We start from the raw sequence: 21106 nt of genomic DNA on the forward strand, positions 1-21106 counted from the left end.
ACTAGAAAAAATTAGTGGATGAGCAGACAGCTTGTATTACAGTATTTCTGGTACCATACGGTATGCTGATGGTATTTGACTTTGCAGTAATTTCATTCTTCTTTTTCATTAAAGTGAGACTGGAACTTGGGTGACAGCTGACTGGCTGAAAGTCAAACCAGACAAGTAAAAGATTGGTGCTCATTAAAAACAACTAAAGAAAATAATGGGTTTGGTTTCTAAAATATAACTCTAGAAATTCCATTGAATCTGACTTCCTCTCAAATTCCTGAGAGCAGTAATAGGAATAAGTTCAATTTTTTCCAGCTGCAGCTGCTGAGAAGATTGCAGGGTTTTTTTCCCTCACTGTGACTTATTCACGTCTCTGCCATCCTGAAAGTGGTTAATCAGTTTGTTTGGATCTTCTTTTGAAGACATCTCAGAAACGTTAGCTAGGACAGAGGACTTCTTTCACCATAAACAGAGTAGTGTTTTGCAGTCTCTTAATCAATCAGTTAGTGAGGTAGTTTGTGAAAAAGACATACAAAGGTGCTCAGCTGAGCTTCTTTATTTGTAGAAGTCACTCCATTCCTAACAAGAAGAAAGCAAAGTAAGCTGATAAAGAGGTGGAATTCTCTTTTTTTATAGCAATTGCATTTAAGAGTAAGCCTACACTATGCATATGGTAAGCAAAATTAAAAACCAATATTTTAATGTGACACAGCTAGTGCCAGTCAATATTAGTGACACACCAGTCATTATTGTAATATATTTAAGTTGCCTTGAATCCAGTTTATCAGAAACAGTGTTAAATACATAAATAAACTGGCAGAAGGAATAGTAATTATTGCCTGTCTAAACTAAGTTACTAGTGAAAACCATTTTCCATAAATATTGACCCATGGGTGCTTGTTATGAATTTTACCTGCCCAATCATCCATAGAAAATGAAGACCAACATTGCAAAGCTATGTTTGGAAAAGGGAATCTTAATTTTCATATGCAACTTTCTTCCTTCTCCAATTGAAACATGATAGTGTAACTAATCTATAATTTATCTTATTAATATAGTTGAAATTTTGAATATTAGGCGAATCCACAGACAGGAAATGGAGACAGCATTCCACAAATGGAAAAGTTCTCACTTCGTCATCTTTTACTTCTCTTAGAACTTTCCCCGATGGAGTAAACAACATTATCTTGATTTGTTAGATTTTTCTCAATCTACTCATTTCTGGTGGGGTTTGCTACTGAAAAGCCTTTGGCATTTGCCAGAAGAAGGTAGATTTGAAAATTATTTATTTGTAAAAACCCTGCTTGCTACACTTCGGGGTAGACAGTAGCTTACCATTTCTTAATCTTAAATTAACATCTTAAGCTAAACAGTTTGCTGTAATGAAGTCTCACTGCTTGCAAGGAAAGAAATGCAGCAACATAGCACAAGAACTAGAATAACAGGAAAGAGCATTTCAAATCTGATATAGTACCTATTATCCATCTTATAATAATGTGTTTATAAAGGGTGAGATGCTGCCTGATATAAGTGAAAAATTGGAGAAGTGTGATAGTGCAATCTTTTACAACATTGCCAAATTTAAAAAGTCTCCAAAAAATGCCAGAGACTGCACATTATGGTATCAAGAAAGGTCTTGAGTTTATTATATTATCTGCCAAGCATACATTTATGTAGCACATTGAGAAATAGGGCTAGTTAGGAATCAGAAAGCTTAATTATTGCAGAGAGTCCAACATGATGTTTTCTTTTCCATGATTCATAGTGAGAGCCAGCAATAAGTTCTGACTGTTTCTGGAGGTCACAGTAGCATTTTTTCTGGGGATAGATGGTTTAGCCCAGGGCTGGACTGGAACAGAAACAATGTGTACAAGATTCTTCCTGTGGATGAAAGCTGTGAAATGCTCAGTCTGAGGCACGATATTACTGCCACTGCTGGAACGTGCTGAATGGAGTGAAAAACTAGAAGCTAGTGAAGCAGCTGCCACCTGCATTGCATTGGAAGATTTTTGATGTACCAAAATTTTCCTCTGTATAGGGTGGCCAGAGTCTGCATTCTTGATGGGCAGTAGAAAAATCTCCAAGTGGTATCAGTCTGACTGAGATGGACATAAGAAAGAACAACTTTCTAAGCTCTAAAGAACTGCACCCTATTTACATTTAATGAGCACTGGATTGCATCCAAAAGGGATATCGTCTTTCCAGCTTCATCCTGGATGGATATAGGAGCTCCAAAACATTCAGAAGTATGAATCTAAAATTCCTAATAAATATGTCTAAGATATTACATAAAAAACGTTTAAATCTACTGACCAGCATCAGTAATGATAAATAATGTTTTAAATCCTACTGAAAACAAGTCATGCATTCAAAAAAAAAAAAAAAGATTATTTGTGCAGACAGTAAACTGAGGTATTTGACTTCTTACGGATGCAGTGGCATAAGGAGTCTGGACGACATACACCTGGACAACATGTCACTTAGAAAGACCTGCACTAATGCAGTCTGGGTAGGAAAGGAAAGGGATAGCATGAGAAGTGGTAGAGCCTCATTGCTGTGGCCCCACCGCAAGTGATTGCTCCCTGTCTTTCAGCAGAGCTAATCCAACACTAATGGAGCTATTCAGCTGCTGGTACTGGAACTATGGACTCATTCAGATTTAGTTCAGACATCTCTGCCTGGCACTGTACTGTGTCCTGTACCCCCTGTCATGAACCTTTTACCCTTTCTTGACCATACTATGATTTTCTCTCAGTTGAGGGGCCCTAAATTTAGGAGTTACTGGAGAGGCAGGTGAAACAGAATCCAAAAACCTTCCTGGAACCAGGCCATGAGTAGAGGACTACTTCACCAGAGGTGTAAAAAGTCCATTGGGTTTGTACAGGCCATGCCAGAGGTGAATATTACCCCATCTGAAAAAAATACATTAAAAGTTTGGCAGCATATATTAATAAATTCTCATTTTACAGATTTCACATTTTAAATCATTAATTTAAATTCTTTTAGTAATATAAAATGCATAAACAAAGTAGAGAGCTCAGGATTCTTAATGTTTCCAAGGGGAGAGTTTCAAAGCAGTCAGCACTGGGCTAAGCCAATGCACAGTGAAATTCCTACAGTGTGGAAACAGAGTTATACCAGTGCTAGGATAGTTTTGACAAATCCCACTCAAGCCTTTAAAACATGTATTTTCAGTTGTGGTGTTGGACTACAGCAGCCTTTTGGCATAATCCTGTTTATGCTGGAACCAGCAAGAAAAATTCGACTTTTGAAAAGTAGTATTACTCCACTAAGGATTAGGTGTTTGCTAACCAAAATTAGAATAGCTCAGAGTTCAGAAAAACTAGTATTTCTGTTTTTACTAAAGACCATATACTGAACCAATAACCCTGGGGACAATTTTACATGTTTTTTGTCTACAGCACAGCTTTGTGTAAAGCACAGAGAGAAGCCGAGTTGCTTTAGCAGGTCAACTGCTGTTTTCTTTTACCCAAGCACAATATATATTTGATTGCTTGTGCCGAGAAGCTTTTGCATACTCTAACTGGAATATCTTGCTGCAAGAGAGCTTTCAATTTATATAAATGTTTTAAACTATAGTCAGCAGACCTCTAGCTGGTGTAAATTGTCAGAACTTCCTTGAATTCAAAGTAGCTATGACTTTTTGTAGCAGCACTGGGTCTCCCATTAATTGGAACTCCCGCTGATCCTCAAGGTGTCACAATTTGGCTCATATTTGTTTATAAAGCACAGTTCAAGTAACTGAGCTGCATACTCAGGCTATACAGAGAATCTGTAAAGACTCCCTTCCCCTGGTAATTAACTCTCTTATTTAGATGGCTAAATGAAGAGTGGTATACTTATTTTAATTAGTGACCATTGACAAGTATTTGAGCTTTGCTTTTAATTCCTCATCTCTAAACAAAGGATAACAATATATATACACTCTTAAAAAGATACTTAGTTCCTAGTGCTGGCAAAATGTTTTGAGATATTCTGGAAGAGGTGATTAAAATGCAAATTATTAGTGGATTTTTAAGTAACGTTTATAAATAGTGTTGGCTTCTAATGCCGCATGATGCCAAAGGAACACAACCTGTCCATTGTTTTATTGTTTTTTTTTTTTGGGGGGGGGGTTGGTTTTTTTTTCAAGGTTGAGATTTCTTCAGGCCATTTCCTCAGGGGTATGTGCATTTTGCAAGATCCAACTCAAGAGGCACCCACTCTCCTGTGTAATCCTCAGCTGGCCCTGGGCCATTCACCTGAGATGATGGGTCTAGCCCTTTCTCTAATAAAGAATAGCAGGAGAGCCTGAGAGATCCCACTGTAGAATAGCTAATATTGTTGTGAAGGCTAACAACTTGAACACTGGTAGTTCTCTGTTGAATATAAATAATGGGCAACCTATCAGAGTAAGTGCCAGGAACTCTATTTTTGTTCGAAGCTAAATGTAAAAATGTCTTGATATATATACTGTGTTTCAGCATTTGAATGCAATTTCTTCATGGAAATAGCATTACAGAATGCAAATCTCTATAAATTCCATTAAAAACAATCCTATATATTTTTGAATATGTTTGAAAAAACACGATTTCCAAGTTGGCTTTAAACTTTTGGTTGTTTTTCTTGTAAAAATGCTCTTGCATTTAGATCTCTTTTTAATATTTGCATTATTGATCCTTCAAGCCTTCTGAGTATAGACTGATGTAAGCTTTGGCTACATCTTCCTCATTAAAGGAGTACTTGTTTCATTCCTAATTTTTAAAATATATTCAGCCAGTGCCATGCAGCTTTACACTTAATTTCTCTTGATGAGTTGTCAAACACTCTTGAACTGCACTGCATATGTGTAGTATTACAATCCACCATCAACACTTTTCAAAACATCATTAAAATAAATAGCTCAGAAAACGGGCAGTTTTTAATTTTTTGCTTGGTAAGGTTGCTTTTTAATTTTTCCTGTTCAAAATCATTTGAACAAGCTATAAAAATGCACCAGCTCATATTTCACTAAATTTGTCTGAGACAGATCCTCAGCTTCATCCAGGAAGCGCTAGATTGTATGGTGAGAAGAGTGTATCAGGAAGCTGTGGCCTCCTGTTCCCAAGCCACCTAGGCTTTATACAGATTATATCATAAGGGAGTAACTGTGATTTACATCACTGAAATAATGTCACTGAACTTGTCTTCAACGGGCATTGTCTCTGCCTTATCCTACCGTGCTAATCCCAGAAACCTGCTCGAGTCTGAGCCTTGAGTGGCAAAGGGCTTGTCTTGGAGACGGCTGTGTTGGGAGGTGATTATGGGGAGAGCCATCTAAGAGCAAGGAAGAAAATATTCTCTGAGTTGCTTGAGACAGAGCTTGGACACATCATTAACTGCCAACATGCCATTGACTGTCATCACTTGGGACCCATGTAGTACAGGGTGGACTCGAGGAAACGTGTTCCTTCAGTGAATTCCTCCTCTTGGTATACAAGTGCATCCATGGCTTTGCTTCCCATTGTGCAGTAGCTTTTGGTCCTCACTTCTAGCCATTCAGTACTTACACACAAAATTTTCCTCAAGACAAAATAACCAGGGATTCCACTGAAGTGAAAAAACAAAATCTTGTATTTCTCCAGTTGGTCATTTGTGGACTGTTTATGGGGCTTTGATAATTTAAAATTCTACTATTATTTGTCTGAAGTTTGCTGTGAGTTCAAAGAATCTAGGGTTCATCAGAAGTGGCATCCTTCTGCAGATCAAGTGACATCCAAGGCCTTCAGATGCCTGTGAAAAGAATGTAAAGTCTTTGAAGGGTCAGGGACTCTGCTTTTGCCTTTAGAAACTGCTGTGGTGGCACCAGCAGTTCTAGATTGGTCAGCTGCACCGTAAGGCTGTGGTTTAAACAAAGCTCGCTCTGTGTATACAAAGTCTCTTTAGTAACTCATTTTATTTTTGCATATGCCACTTGTTCATTATTTGAGGTGAACAAGATCTCCAAAAGAAACCCAAGCAGTGAAATGGCAGTGCTGCCATCTGTAAAAATAAAGGCAGAATTTCACCAAGAATCTGACCAGAATTCAGCAAAGTATTTTGGTAACTATAGTGCCAGTGTCACAGAATTTGTGAGTCTAAGTCCAGGAAAAGGATTCAGGAAAATGACAAACCTGTTTAAATAGGTAAGACACTTTATTTTTCCTGTCAAAACTCTACCAGTTGACAAAAAGATTGCTGTTAAATAATCCCAGGAGAGATCCTGCCTTTGTTCTAAAGAGTATCCAGGGACCTGTCTGTGAGTTTAGCCCATTTAGTATTCAAAAACAAGTATTCTGTCACCTAAATTGCTGGTAGAGGTCTCCTTTGCTGGATGTGCTCAGACCGAGGCTGACTACTCTGAAGTGCATTCACAGAGGATACTGAGTGCCCACCTCTTGCCTGGCAGCCCATTGGTTAGCCCTGTCACCCAGGAAGTGAGAGCTTGATCCAGAACAACTCTTATCATGGTCAAAGTAGATCCACATTTGTGACAGAATCGCTAAGGTTGGAAGGGACATCTGGAGATCATCTGGTCCAACCCCACTGCTCAAGCAGGGTCAGCTAGAGCAGGTTGCCTGGGACCATGGCAAGCTGGGTTTTGAATGTCTCCAAGGATGGAGAATCCACAGCTTCTCTGGGCAACCTGCTCCAGTGTTCAATCACCCTCACAGTAAAAAGGTATTTCTTATGTTCAGATGGGATTTCCTGTGTTTCGGTTTGTGTCCACTGTCTCTCATCCTGTCACTGAGTACTACTGAAATGAGTCTGCCTTCATCTTATTTACACCCTCCCATCACGTATTTATACACATTGATAAGATCCCTCTGAGGCTCATCTTCCCCAGGCTGAACAGGCCCAGCTCTCAGCCTCTCTTCATATGAGAGATGCTCCAGTCCCTTAATCACCTTTGTGGCCCTTTGCTGGACTCGCTCCAGTATGTCTATGTCTTTCTTGTGCTGGGGAACCCAGCACTGGACACAGCACTCCAGATGTAGCCTCACCAGGGCTGAATAGAGGGGAAGGATTACCTCCCTTGACCTGCTGGCAATGTTCTTCCTAATGCAGCCCAGAATACCATTGGCCTTCTTCTGGTCACATCTTGGGGAAGTACCTCTTGCAGTAAGAGAGTCTGAATGGCAATGCTTTCCATCCATCCTATTGAATCGCTGTGCATCCGGGAATGCAACATTTTTGGAGCTGAAAGAATTAGACAAAGAGCAGCTGTGGTTGAGGCGGTGGATACTTGTTCAAGACTAATCAGGCTGGAGGGAGCCTTTTCTACCTATTGCGTGTATGAATGCTCTAGACACTAGACTGTTAGTCTGAATACACAGGCTAGATCTCATTATACAAGATGCATTTCATGCTTTAGCTTCTGGTTTCTTAGAAATGCTTAGTTGCAGCCCTGAAATAGGTGCTTAAAATGATGCATTAGTTAGAATTTCATGCCTCCTCCCTTGCTGTTCCCCTGTGGCTGTCTCAGATTTCCAGCAGTGCCCATGATGTTGACTGCTGTGATTCTTAGCCTGAGGCTCTGCTTCATTCCCACTTGATGTAGGGACCTTTGTGTGTCTTTACAAGCCTTGTGAATTCCCTTCCTGCAGTTGAGTACTTAATCGCTAGGTATCACAGTGCTGTATGCCATAGTGGTTCAGGTCCTTTGTTGAACGTCTGTCTCACTGCTTTGTGCTGACTTCAACAAATGGGTTGTCTGTTAACCATTGTCATAATCCAAAACTCACTGGAAGTCAAAGCAAACCGTACTCCCGAGTTTGCTGAGCTTTGGGCTAGCACCCTACTAGTATTCTTTTAGATGGCACATGAGTTATCCCTGTCTGGAGTCATAGATATGATTTTGCAAAGGACTGTGTGCTTGCACTGTCATCTGTCTGTGTAGTTTTATCTTTTGCCAACTATGAAAGTCATATTTGTTGCTGGCACAAGTAGGGTCTTAAGAAAAAAGTGATACTGATTAATATTTAAAACTACTCATTACTATTTATCCATGGGGAGATGGGAAGTGATTTTAACTGAAAGAGAATAATTTAATTCTCATCAGGTTTTTCATATTGTAATTCTATAGGCAGCTTTAAAACAGCTGTGAACCATACATTTAAATCATTGTCCGTGCACTCACATAATAATGAAGTGAGGAATTACTCTAACGTACAGAGCTGCAGTTTTGGCCAGACTAGCTTGATGATCCCATCCAAGGATGCCATTTTCTTCTAAGTAATAGAAAATAAAGAATTGTGCAGTGGAAGCAAGGATTAGGAGTTCATTCAAGTACTTGCCTGCTTTCTACTACTAAACCTTTACTCTTGAAAAGCTTTCAAATCCTTTATTGAGGAACAAATTGTTCTTCAGTTGGAGTTTTGCCTAAGTGTGGAATTGAAGATTCAGTCCTATTTTTTAGTGATGGAAAAACAGTTTCTGCCACTCACACTCAAGTTCAAAATACCTTCCTCTGTGCCAGAATGAAGCACTGTCTAGGATGACTATGAATGATTAGTCTGGCTCTGAGGTCCCAGGTGCATAACTTTCGACACAGTCACTATTACACCTGTCAGGAACTCAATTATAACATTTCTTTGCAAGATACAGCAGTGTTTAGCATAGGTCCTCTGTGTTCTGCTGACCAGAAGGAAGTTACTTATTTCCACATGTTGAGGTGGACCTGGATAACAAAGCAACAGAGAAAGCAGTGTGAAACTAAGCCGTTTTTACATGGCCTACTAGACATGATGAGGACAATAATGTGTTACATTCATAAACAATACGGTTTAATTTCAGAACAATGATTGCAGCTTAAACCCACATTTACTTCTTCATCCTTTTTATTTCCATTTCTCTATTGTGCTGTGAAACTGTCTATGGATATGGCTAATAACCCAGCTAAATAACCCTCTCATGAATGGGTTTCTTTTATTTATTTATTATTCTAAGATTACTATCAACCAGCTGCAGCTTCTCTAAAAGACAGTGGGAAATTTTTCTTTGATAGTATTTAACTTTTTCAGAGATAAATTCAAACTTTTGGCAAATGAGAAATCTTTTCCCCTTCAAAATGGAAATTAAACATGAAAACTTACAATCAGTTGTCGAACAAATTTGTCTAGTTGGTTTTTATTCATCTCTGAATAGCCAGATAAAAGGTCAGATAATTAGACATTAACTTGAAAATTTGAAAAACTTCAAAAACTCTGAAGCCTAAAGATATTTACAGTGCTGAAGGCAAAAATCAAAAACATCTTCACCCAAATTAAGATAAAGATAGGATAAAAACTTACTAAGGATTTTAATATAAGGACTTTGTCTACTTCAAAAGGATTTAGTGTTCATACTTGAAAGAATACAGCTTAGAGGAAATAGCATGAAAATGCTTTTACAGACAGGCTGATTGATAGGGCTACCCATCTGCTTTAAAATAAGAATGTGTTTAAGTGTCTCATTGAATTGAGTTAGTGATATTAGTTGAGATGCATTTCATTTTTCATTGGACTGATCATTTCTGCCCCCATCTGTAGCCCTGTCAAGGGGACAATTTACGCTATTGCCACTCAGTGTGATGATTATAGACAGTAGTATTAAATTAGATCTTGCCTTGGTTCCTGTTGAAAGAAGCAGGAGTTTTGTCACTGACTTTGTAGACAGCAGGCTCAAGCTGTATGGCTTAGAGGCTTTCAAAATAAATAATATTGCTCAGAATCAAAGAAATAAGGTTTCTGGGATCATCTTTCATTTATGGCTCAGTCTCAAAGTCCTTACTCAGGTATATCAGGTATATATACTCATTTAGTATACTGGAAACTTTGGCTGTAAAGAGGCAAAGCTGGTCACACAGGTGAATTCATGAATGGGACAAACAGGCCAAAACACAGTCTCTGAAATGAAAAGCTGATTAGGAAATGTTTGTAGTAAGTATGACTGGTTCAAAAGCATTTGCTTCTGAGAACAAAAGGGACAAATGAACAACTTCATTGCAATTTTGCTATTTCTCCTCTCCATCTGAAGTGTGAACCATAATTAGAGCACTTATAAAAAATTGCATTTGTCAGCCTGGCTGCTAAATCCCCCTTAAAGCTTTATCCAGGAAGAGCAGTCTGTTATCACTCCCACTAAAACCTACAGTTCTCATTTTCAGTTTCAGGGACAGACTAGCAATTACATTATCTGTATTGAAAATCTGATATAAATGTAACTACAGTGAAGCTAGGTAAGGTCAGTTCTACATAGAAACCACTCCAAACTTCATGACCAGCCAGCAAAAACCAGCAGAAGTTATATGAAAAGCTGTTACCAGACAATGGAGGTATATCCTAAAGCTGACACTTGGCCCATAAACAGGGTTAATGTGTCTCTCTGTTGGGAGGAATGCTCCATAAGTTGTGATATGTTGTTGTCTATACTGGTCTGCCAAGAATATTCTTGTCCTAGTGAGTGAGAGAAAAATTTCCATTCTAAAAACTGGAAGAGACCCTCCAGGTTCCAGCAACCAGCCATCTCTAGAGAGGGTGAATCACAAGACCTGTGACTTCTGGCACTGTAAGATCTGCCAGAGCCCTATCACTGGAGAATCTCTCTCTTCCCCCAACCTTCTCCAACTGCTTTTGAGGGCACCGTATCCCTTTGTAACTGATGAGAGGAAGATGCCTTTAACAGACATAGTTCTTGACCAATCCTACACAGCCCCAACAGACAGATTTTGACAGCATTAACCAAATTCAGAGAGAGAAGCCCCATCTTTCTCAGCGTCATGTTTTCACTCAAGAGCAGTAGTTACTCTGAGAGGACATCACGGATACTTCTCTCCCCTTGGAGATGAATGGTGCCTCAAAAATATGATGCTTTTGCTCCACATCCTTCTCCACCTCCATGATCAAGCCTGGGCAGACGCCCACCAGAAAGCAGTGTACACCTCTGGTAGGCACACTAGAGGCCTTTGAGCACAGACAAAAAGAATAGAAATGGTGTTTATTATGAATAAATATTGATGTAGGTAGCATTAGGATATGTGACTTAAATTTGTAAGTCTGGTGAGACTGTTAGTAGTAAGACAGGAAGTTGTACACTTAAACAAGTGCAAAGCTTCCTCGGGAAATGAGGAAGGCTGCATAAATGCCTTGGCAGATTAGTTATTAACCAATTTTAAAATGACATATAGTGACCGTAGTTCCTAACACAAATCCAGGTGCCTTACATTTGGGTTTGGACAGTGATCTGCACTGTCTACCCTCTGCCAGCCAATCTTAATGTTCTCTGTACACCCAAATGAAAATCTCTGAGCATATGCAAAAGCAGCCCCATCCTAGGACCAGGTGTGTCTCTTTCTTGTCTGAGTTTCATTACAGCCCTGACAGCCTTGAGCTCATACAGAAGTGGTGAGTCTCAGCTTCAGCCTAGGTGTCAGCAAGGGTTCAAAACCCACCTCTGCCTGGAGAGACCCAAATTGATATTTCATCTGACAAAAGTGCACTAACCATGAGATACAGGGCTCTGTGTGTGCATGTACACCCATTCAGTCTGTTGTGCTTAGGCCTCTGTGCTGCTAGAAATGCAAGATTCTTCTTTAATCCAGTCTTAACATAAAATGTACAAACCCTCCTGGGAGAAGTCATCAGCACCTCCCGACTACCTTCTTATATCTTAGTACCCAGTGGACAGACTGGAGTTGGGCTTCCTGGGGCCTCAGCTTCTGCTTGGCTGTACTGTGCCCAAGTTTCCCAAAAGAGATTGTCCCCCACCTTTCACCTTCTTCTCCCCCACAGTGGGTGCCCTGTAATCTGGGAGACAGGACTTTCCAAGGTTACTGAGACTAAGCTAGAACCCAGGTCTTGCATTCCAGCTAAGCCACTGAACTACTGTGTAAGAGGAATGGGACTTCTTCTCTAGACGCTGCATCCCAAACGTATGGATGTGCCTAAAGCAGACAGTGAATCTTCAGACTGGCAGGAGTTCAGTCACCTCTTTGTGCACTGGTTCCTGTTGACTGGCTCTAGACAGCATCGTAGTCAGAGTGTGAGCTGTTTGTGCTGCCTGTTTTTGGAGCCTAAGCCCATAGCTTGTCTTGGATCACTCTGTCTGTATGCGATACAGAGACTAGCAGTGTCTAACACAGGTCATCTGGGTCTTACCTCTTTAGTATATGGGAATATATTTTGCCATATACTTGAAAAATTAATCCAACCCCACACTGAACAGATATTCTAAATTTAGATTCATATAAATTTGTGTAATTCATGTATAATTTCAGTCAGAATTTTATCATAATTTTGCAAAGATTGTTTTGGTTGGTTGATAGAATCACATTTTCTTGCTAAAAGCCAAGCCATTCTAAAAGTCATTTGTATGCTAGAAATGCATTTTTCACATTTGAAAGTAAGAAAAGTTATTTGTGCTGGCAAGGGCTTTAACATATGGAAATGAGAGGTTTATTTAGTATGTGGATCAAGCTTATAAACAGCTTAAGTCCTCATTCCTTCTAACATCTTAACAGCTGTGCAGTTTCTTACAAAATATGTTTTATCGTTTCAAGAAATGCTGTTAACCTCGCAGTTTTAAAACTGAATGAACAAGGCCTCTTGGACAAATTGAAAAACAAATGGTGGTACGACAAAGGAGAATGTGGCAGCGGGGGAGGTGACTCCAAGGTTAGCCTCAATGTCACCAAAAGCGGGTAAACAGTATGTAAAGTAATTGGTGCATCTGCTGGGGTTTTACCTGCAACGGAACAGCCTCACCAGTGTCGCAGCACTGCTGGTATCTGCAGGCAAAAACTGGGTGTATGCAATTACTGTCAAAGCAAAAATATTTGCATTTTTTACGCTTCCCAAGGGGAACTTGTAAATAGTCTCTGCCATGAGATCTATTGCCAGATCTCAGAAACCTTCTGAAATTGTGATGAGCCTTTTCAAACCTTGCTCTTGTGAACAAGCAGCTTGAAATCTTCAGAAGCAAACACTAACTCATTTTCTACTATCTTGTACAACCCAAAATAATTTTTCAGTGACATTAAAGGAAGGGGTTGCAAATCAGCATGGTTTCCTCCTGCAATAATCCGGTACATGGTGCAGGTTTAGGGATTCACTAATGATGCAAACAATACTGGTAAAAATTGTAGTTTTCACCTGAGTATCCAACATAGGAGGGCAAATTTCAGCTAAAATATCTTCACATTGAAATTTTATGGTATCTTACCCAGAAACTGAAATCCATTCCTTAGCAGAACTTATCAGAAGTTACCAGGCAGGAATTACCCAGAACTTTCATCTTTCTCTGCCATGGCATTCACAGACAAGGTACCACCTCTAAATTTTAGGCTGAGGTGACAATGGCTTGTTATTCTTCCCTCATTTCCAGGTCTTTCAAGTGGCTACTACCACTGTTTCCTTGCCTCATAACAGCTTCCTTTTGGGAAGCTACTTTGTGCTGAAAAGAAGTAAAGATGTGGAAGATGTGGAAGCGAGGGAGGATTAAGATATTAAAAGTGCCTCTTCAGTGTCAGGCAGCATGTTTTAACATATATTTATGTGCTTGTGTGTGAATAATATATATGAGATAATACATATATATATACCTGCACAGGTAACTGCAGGCACAGAGCTAGTCAGATATAGACAATTAAATTTGACTGATTTGTCATTTACAGTTTATGTAGCTTTCTTTATAGTTGTCTACATATGTTTTTTGTACTGTTTTCTCTCCTTCTTTAGTCCTCCTGGTCTTTCATGCTGTGTCCTAGCCTCAGGGACCATCCCTTGGGCTGTTCTGCACTCACCCAGAACTGCTGTCCTACCTAATCCTCTACACTTTGCCTTTGATCCTACTGCTCTACCTATTTCTCCCCCACTGCTCTGCTGGCCAGCAGTCACAGTTTCAAAAATGGTCTCTATTTTCTCTTCCAAAGTGCACATGTATATGAGACTTGATTGCACTTACCTACAAGTGGAGCAGACACCAACTTCTCGTAAGAAGGTTGACATACGAACCAAAAAACTCCAATGTTTATATTACTATATGCTCCACCCAAGCCTGAAATTTTTCATTATTGTGTATGTGTGTGTGTGGGGGGGGTTGTTTATTTAATCTTAAAAAAAAGCCATAGGCAGGGTGTCACATCATTATCTTCATTTTCTTAAAATACACCCATCACAAACCTACCGTTGTTGAAATGTGAGATAAAAGCTAGGTAGCTGACTAAGGATGCTTTTAACTTACTATCTGAGATTGCCAACCACTGGTGATGTGAGTCACAAAGGAACAAGAGAGGAGCAGTAAGGGAGAGGGAAGGGCAGGCCTTCACCAGGTATAACAGGGAAGATGTCTAGAAGACACTGAAGGAACAGGTTTGCTGTGATGGTAGCAGAAGAAGGACTGGGGAAAAAAGCACAGAAAAGAAAGGCAAGGAGTGCAGGTGAAACACGCAGGATCTGAATGCACAGTGAATGCAGGAGGAAGGTGGGAACACATTGCCAATGCAAATGAAAGGTGACCCAGGCAGGAGTTTAGATTGTGGTAGAAAATATGGTGGACAAGGGAGTGTTAACAAAGGATAGGGAACATGGGGGAGCTCAGCCTGTGGTACTAGGACTATATGCAGCCTGACAGGATGATTTATCGGGTCTGTTCTCAGCACACTCTTTCCCAGGCATACAGTATTGAGTAGGAAGTACCTGTGCATAAGCACAGTAAATATAGGTAGGAAGTCCAGTGCTTCTGGAAAGCCTCACATCTATTGTGTGGCTACACTGCCCATGCTCACAGTCATATCATGGAAACAAGCAGGCATTACTATACTTCACAATTTGCTGCAATATCTGTTTTTGCTGGTTTTCAGCCATTTATCATCTACAAAATCCATTCCCTTGTTCAGGAACAATCTTGTGGGATCTGATCAACTAAAGTCAGTAAAACCCTTTTCTATTGAGTTAGTGGAGCTCTAAATATTTAAAATTTTTATGCTATCAAATAATAGTTAGAGACAATGTCATTGTAAACCTTAGAGCTGTCAACAGGTCCTGAACTAAAGTCTTAAATATGTCTCACTAATACTCCTTTTCATTGGTATGAATTTAAAAAGAACAAAACCTGAACTTTATTAGCAGCTCTGGTCTGCATTACAGTGTATCCTATTGCCATGAGTAAGAACATCTCCCTTTTCCTAAAAGAAATACAGCACCTGAGACCTAACTGATCAACTGTGCTGTTACTATCTGAGGTTCACTAGTTAATATATGATATTCTAGGCCCAGAATGACCCTACATGACTGTACAGAGGACTACAGTAATCAGTGGGTTTCATGAGAGCTCAACAGTTCTCCAAAGGTTTGTATCACTTCGTAACAAACAAGGTTTCTCCTACCTCCATTCTTTGATCTTAAAAGGCCATCTCTAGCCTCCCCCTTTATGTTTATGCCATCTAGTTTAAGGAAAGATCTTCCATAATTCAGAAAAACAGTTCACAGAGCTACCTTGTGTGAGCAGCAGTTATCGCTTCCCCTCAGGAAGATTGTATTATCCTGTATAGCTGACACTGACTCCCCATGTGGTTTAGTGGCCTCAGCAATTAAGTTATGTTTGACAATAAAACTGAGGACTCTAAGTCATTTGAGTGTTTTTGAAAGTTACCTCATATCTTAACTGTATACTATCATCATTTCAGAGGATGTATCTAAAGCTATTTAAGGACAGCTTCTGCCATTATATTCCATTATTTTTGTAAAAATGTGAGTTAATAAGAAGCTGTACTGATGAAGCAGCCCTTCAAATTCTGTTGGCAGCCCTCAGGAGAACACAGTGTTCCTTGTTTTTCATTCAGCAGATGAGACTGACCTTACGCTTAATTAATGGCCTGGCCATAAGCAGATAATGAAAATGCTCCCAAAGCATAATCGTGACTGCATTTTTTAAATCCCTGTCTACCAAAATTTGGTATTGGTTTCAGAATCACTCAGTATCGTAATTTAAATGCTATAACTCCCATTCATTGTCCTGTACACAACTAACAGAACTTCGTTAATGCTGTTTCAAAGCACTGTGATTTCTTTGATGTTGCTGGCACAAGACCCAGCCTTAGGTTGTTAAAAACAAGCCCTTCCAACAGCAAGTGATTGAAAACAGGACAGGAGGAAATGAGCAAGAAGCCTAGAGGGGAGGTGGAAGGGTTGATAACATGATGAACAGATAGAAGAACACTGTCCCTGAGCCCGGGTCAGGCTGCACCCCCACTGACTTCAGGACATGTCCCTATTCCTGCTCAGTGGAAGAATGGGACAAATTCTTCTCCATATATTAAGAGCAATTTTAGTTAGCATTTTTGTTGCATTATCCTCACATGAATTAGGGGCAAATGGATCCTGTATATATAGAACAAGGCAGATTCTCAGCAGCTATACATTGGAACAACCACCCTGACTTTCATGAATTCTGCCACTTTATTCTACCTGAAGATTTAGCCAAGCACTAGTAATACAAGAATCACTCAACAAACAAGAAAAACTCTGTATTGTCATTTTGATGGGAAACCTGATGGGAAATTTAATTCGAGATGCTAGATTTATCCCAGGTATATATCTTAAGGGCATTGCTCTTGTTCATATACAGAAGACCATATTTATTTTTATAGCTCCTGTCCCCTTTATGTCAGTGGGACTATTCACCAACCAATTGTGTAAGCAGCATAGAAATAGGTTGTAGTTTCTGAGTTCCTGACAGGCATGGTCAAAATGATGCCTTTGAAGAGGAGATTTTCAAAGAAAGGAAAGATGTCTCAATAAGCAACTTGCACTGAAAGCCAAGGTAATTTGGACATTCCACTCCCACGGGAGCTGTTGAAAATCTACTTCTAAATTGTAAAAACAAACAAACAAAAAGCCTAAAATACACTAAAGTCACTATACCTGCAATCACTTCTTATGATTGCAAACATAGGTATATATGTTGTTATTCTGAAAAGTGTAAGCTAAAATGTTCTTTTTCAGCTCTGTAGCCCCTCAGTCTGGGTTTCTCTTATTAGTTTGAATGCATACTTATCCCACCACACCTGGATGATTTAAAATGGGGTAAAAATACCATTCCAAAAGCACAGAGTAGTTTTAAATTTAGCTGAAAGTGCCTTTTCCTCATGGCAGATAGGACTGTGTGACCGGAAATGAAAAGGATACATCATGTCTCATCACAAAGCCTCAGGGGAGGAGGGCAGGTTTCCCTTAGCTTTTGCAGGGCATTGATTCAGAACAGGTTTCAGCAAAAAACGTAAAGCAGAGAAACAAGGGACTGTGGCCTCTGACACATCACTGGCTGTATTTCAGTGAAGAGTGTTAACTGTCTCATCTATCCTGGCCACTGCCATTGCAGTAGTTATATATTGAAGATAGTTTGGCAACTTTAAGTGTGAAACTGGTTGCTTTTCCCAAAGGAAAACCTGAGAGCTTTCTCTCAGAGAGAATGCAGAAAGGATGACATTAAAAGAACTACAGCAGCAAAGAAGAAAAAATCCCCACTCATATCAGGTTTTATATACCTAAATTCTCTTTGTGCTGAAATATCAAGCAAAAGAGTAGGAGGCATCTGTTTCTTGACTTTCCCCAGCTTGCTGCTGTTCTTGAAAGTTCTTATAGAGTCATAATTATCACTTTGCTTCCACCAATTTAATCCAGAACAACTCCACAGACTTCTGATTTTCTATGTGAGAACAGTACCTGAATGTCCCTTGTCTTGCTCATAACCAGTCCTGCTACACTGCTGGGAGTAGGAGATGTGGTACTATTCAAATTCATGGCTTGTTACGGATGATGAGTATCCAAATAATGTTAATTATTTCACACTTGTGCAAGAAGCAAACAGAAGATCATATTGGCAGGCAACTTGCCAGCATCCCAAACTGCTACCCACTAATTTCGCAGCTGTGGGACTCTCATATCCGACTTTCAACCTGCACAACCTGCTGCCAGGAAGCCTGAAGACAAAATGTAAGTTTAAATACTGGAAAAGATCAAGAAACAGGCATCTTCTGTGCTAGAAGCAGCATATTTCATATGAATACAATGTGTGGGATTTGGAAAGTGGAGGAAGCATTTTCTGTATTTACAGGGATCACTTGAGAGTAACTGGGAAGCCTCTCACACAACTGTAGTTGTCAAAAATTGTGATTTGGGCATGACACCTAGGCTTCCTCAGTAGTAAATGAAGAGACAGGCATCTCTAGTGTGCAATTCATCCTTTCTTAAAATCGATATCTAAAATCAACTTTTGGAGGTACCTATCTCTTTCTTTTAAATGTGGGGAAGCCTGGACAGATAACCAAAGCTTGGAGAATAACTTTGGCATGGAAGAAATGAGGTGAGGTGAATCCCACCCTTTATGTATATTCCAGAAGGTGTTAAAAGTCAGGATCCCTAAAGCTAATAGTAAGATACAAGGTTATGGGGGGAGGTTTATATGTATATTAAATATATATACACAAATATATTTATAAATAAGCATTTGGGGATTTCCAGTTAAAAAACATAATTGCAATCCCCTTGTACTCTTTCATAATAATTATTTTAGTAGTTTCAGTCAGTTACACTACACTAATTATTTTTTGCACTGCTTTATTTATTTATCTTTTATTTTTAGCCTTGATTTCATGAGCTAACCTTTTAGCAATGTATGGATTATGGTACATTATGAGACATTAATTTTATCACAGGAATGTGGTGGTACACACAAGATCAATTTCTGTGTCATGTGAAACCTATCTATCACACACCGTTCCTGTTTACCTACCTCCTTCTCTGATATATATTGTATTTTCATGCACACCTGCACATAAATACATATTTAGATACATATCATTTTAAGAATTTGACAGTCAATGATTTGAAGTGGAAAATATATCAAATAGTCCATTAATTTTTTCATAGTTTTTTCGAAAATAAAACTGCTACAACTGCATAAAGTGGGATATTATCATAATAATCTGAGATTATTCATTGAGTTTAAGTAACTTCAGTGTAAAACCATAGCAGTTCACAACTTTGAGGCATAACACTAAGTTTCATCTTAATATTAAACTCAGTTGCATCATCCCCAGCAAAAACCATAATAAGAGAAGATATTGCAAATAATAACTTATTGTCAGTCTGGGACCCCTGCAAGACTTATTTGAGTAAGTGAGATTTAAAGAAAGGTTTTAATTTGAAAATATAATGTTCAAACTGGAAATGAAAATAAAATATTGACTGTCATGTTCTTCTTAGCCGAGAATAAGGGTATTACACCTCCCTGCAAGTTCTCTGCACGCAGATCTACTGACATCAGTGGGTGTTCTGCGCGAAGGGTGATTATAGATTTGTGCCATTTGGTTATGGTTAGCAAGCTACATGAAGCAGCTCATTTCTCTTGCCAGCATAATTCTGAGGGCAGTAAATGAAATAGCTATAGCCAAGTCAAGGAACACAAATGAATATGTTTTCTAAGTCATATATCTGGTTGCATTATATGTCTCTGAAGAGTATGTTGTTAATGTGTTTAAGCCAATAGTTTTGGGTTCACAGTAATTGCATACTATTTATTTACAAATCTTCCCCAGCAGTATGTGCCTGTTACCTAAAGCGATGGAGCAGGTCCCGGTCATATGTCTGTCTCTAAACCTGGGCCAACAGTACATGACATAGCACCCACTGTGGCCTCTGCTCTGTCACTTTGCAATGCGATTCTATGTAGTTTTACTTGAATAACATAAAATAACATATATAATGTTATTTATGTTATTTTCCACGTGAAGAACTCCTGTAAACCTTGCCGTTTTGAAACTCAGTGAGGCAGGCGTCTTAGACAAGCTGAAAAACAAATGGTGGTACGATAAAGGTGAATGTGGACCCAAGGACTCTGGAAGTAAGGTCAGTCGCTGCAGTTCGGGACCTACTATCGTGTTCACAAAGCAGTAAAGGGAGTAATAAACAAAATGACATGGAAATAAAATAAGCAGCTGTAGACACACAGAATGAATCAGCCTCACCCCATCTTGCCTTAAATACTGATGGGGTCACACTTTAATTTAAAGAAGCACTATTTCTTTTTAAGGATTTCAATGATACAAGTTATCATAAATCACCTCACATCATCCTACCTGCTAAGGGCATCTGCAGAAGAATTACAAGGCAGTTTTGTTTTGGCGGAGGCAAGGTAGGTTAGTTGGTTTCTCCCTCTCTGGGTGGGATGTACCTTCCCCATTTACTACGTAACAATTTATTGCCCTGCTTCACTCACACCTTCTCCTTTAGGAGATGGCCTGCCTCCAAATGTTTTTGGAAAGGGAGGAACTCTAATAGAAAGGATTTCCTTTCACCACTGTGCCAAGGGTGACTATGCCTGAATCCCATTAGGAAGGTCCCTGTCTCCTTCAGGAGCAAGGGAAGACTTAAGTTGAGCTTTGAAGCGAAAGGCTTCAATAATTAATGGTTTTTTACAGCTTCCAGTATTTACCTGAGCCCACTCCCAAACTGTAATCCTCACAGCTTCAGGGAGAGGAGCCTTCTCTATTTCTCCTGAGGACAAACATGCCAGAAGTAGCTATTTTTCTGATCACTCAGAAGCACCACAATTAGTGCCAGACCTATATTCTGGAAGTCCACAATTTCTTCGTAGTACCTCCGTCTCCATGCCAATTTGTGTTGTCCAGAGCTAAAAGGGAAGCATGACAAGCAGTGACTGATTGCTCCCTACTTGTTCTAAGAGTTATTCTGCTGGCTAAAGGGTAAAATTAAAGTGGGAAATAAACTTCCATGCCCTACACATTTCACTTTACCTGGCAAGTGGTTTTGAGAAAGGAACGAAAATCCATCGAGAAAAACTGCAGTCCCCACTCAGGCAGAGTACCTGTAAATGACAGCTGAGAAAGCCTCAACCCACTACATGTGTTAGATCCAGTCTTTCTCAATTCTGCCTTTTCCTTGTTCACAAGCATCATGTTAGCAATTAACTTTAGAGGAAAATGGTCACCTCCAAGATATTCAGGCTGCTCTTAAGCAGCTAAAAAGAGACAGGCAACACAGAATCCAGGCTATAAGCCCACATCACCATGGATTCAAATTTATACCTCTATACAGCA

At 39.4% G+C, this 21106-nt stretch overlaps 1 protein-coding gene across 1 annotated transcript in view; it reads left to right on the top strand.

Annotated features, from left to right (window-relative positions):
• Positions 1–21106, top strand: part of GRIA4 (glutamate ionotropic receptor AMPA type subunit 4) — a 240939-nt gene that overhangs the window by 210438 nt on the left and 9395 nt on the right. Inside the window, exon 14 of the mRNA XM_067289632.1 lies at positions 19781–19895. Coding sequence (XP_067145733.1) covers positions 19781–19895 — 115 coding nt within the window. The remainder of the gene's footprint in view (positions 1–19780; positions 19896–21106) is intronic.

The sequence above is a fragment of the Apteryx mantelli genome, chromosome 1 (assembly GCF_036417845.1).
Source record: "Apteryx mantelli isolate bAptMan1 chromosome 1, bAptMan1.hap1, whole genome shotgun sequence".
Lineage (NCBI taxonomy): Eukaryota > Metazoa > Chordata > Aves > Apterygiformes > Apterygidae > Apteryx > Apteryx mantelli.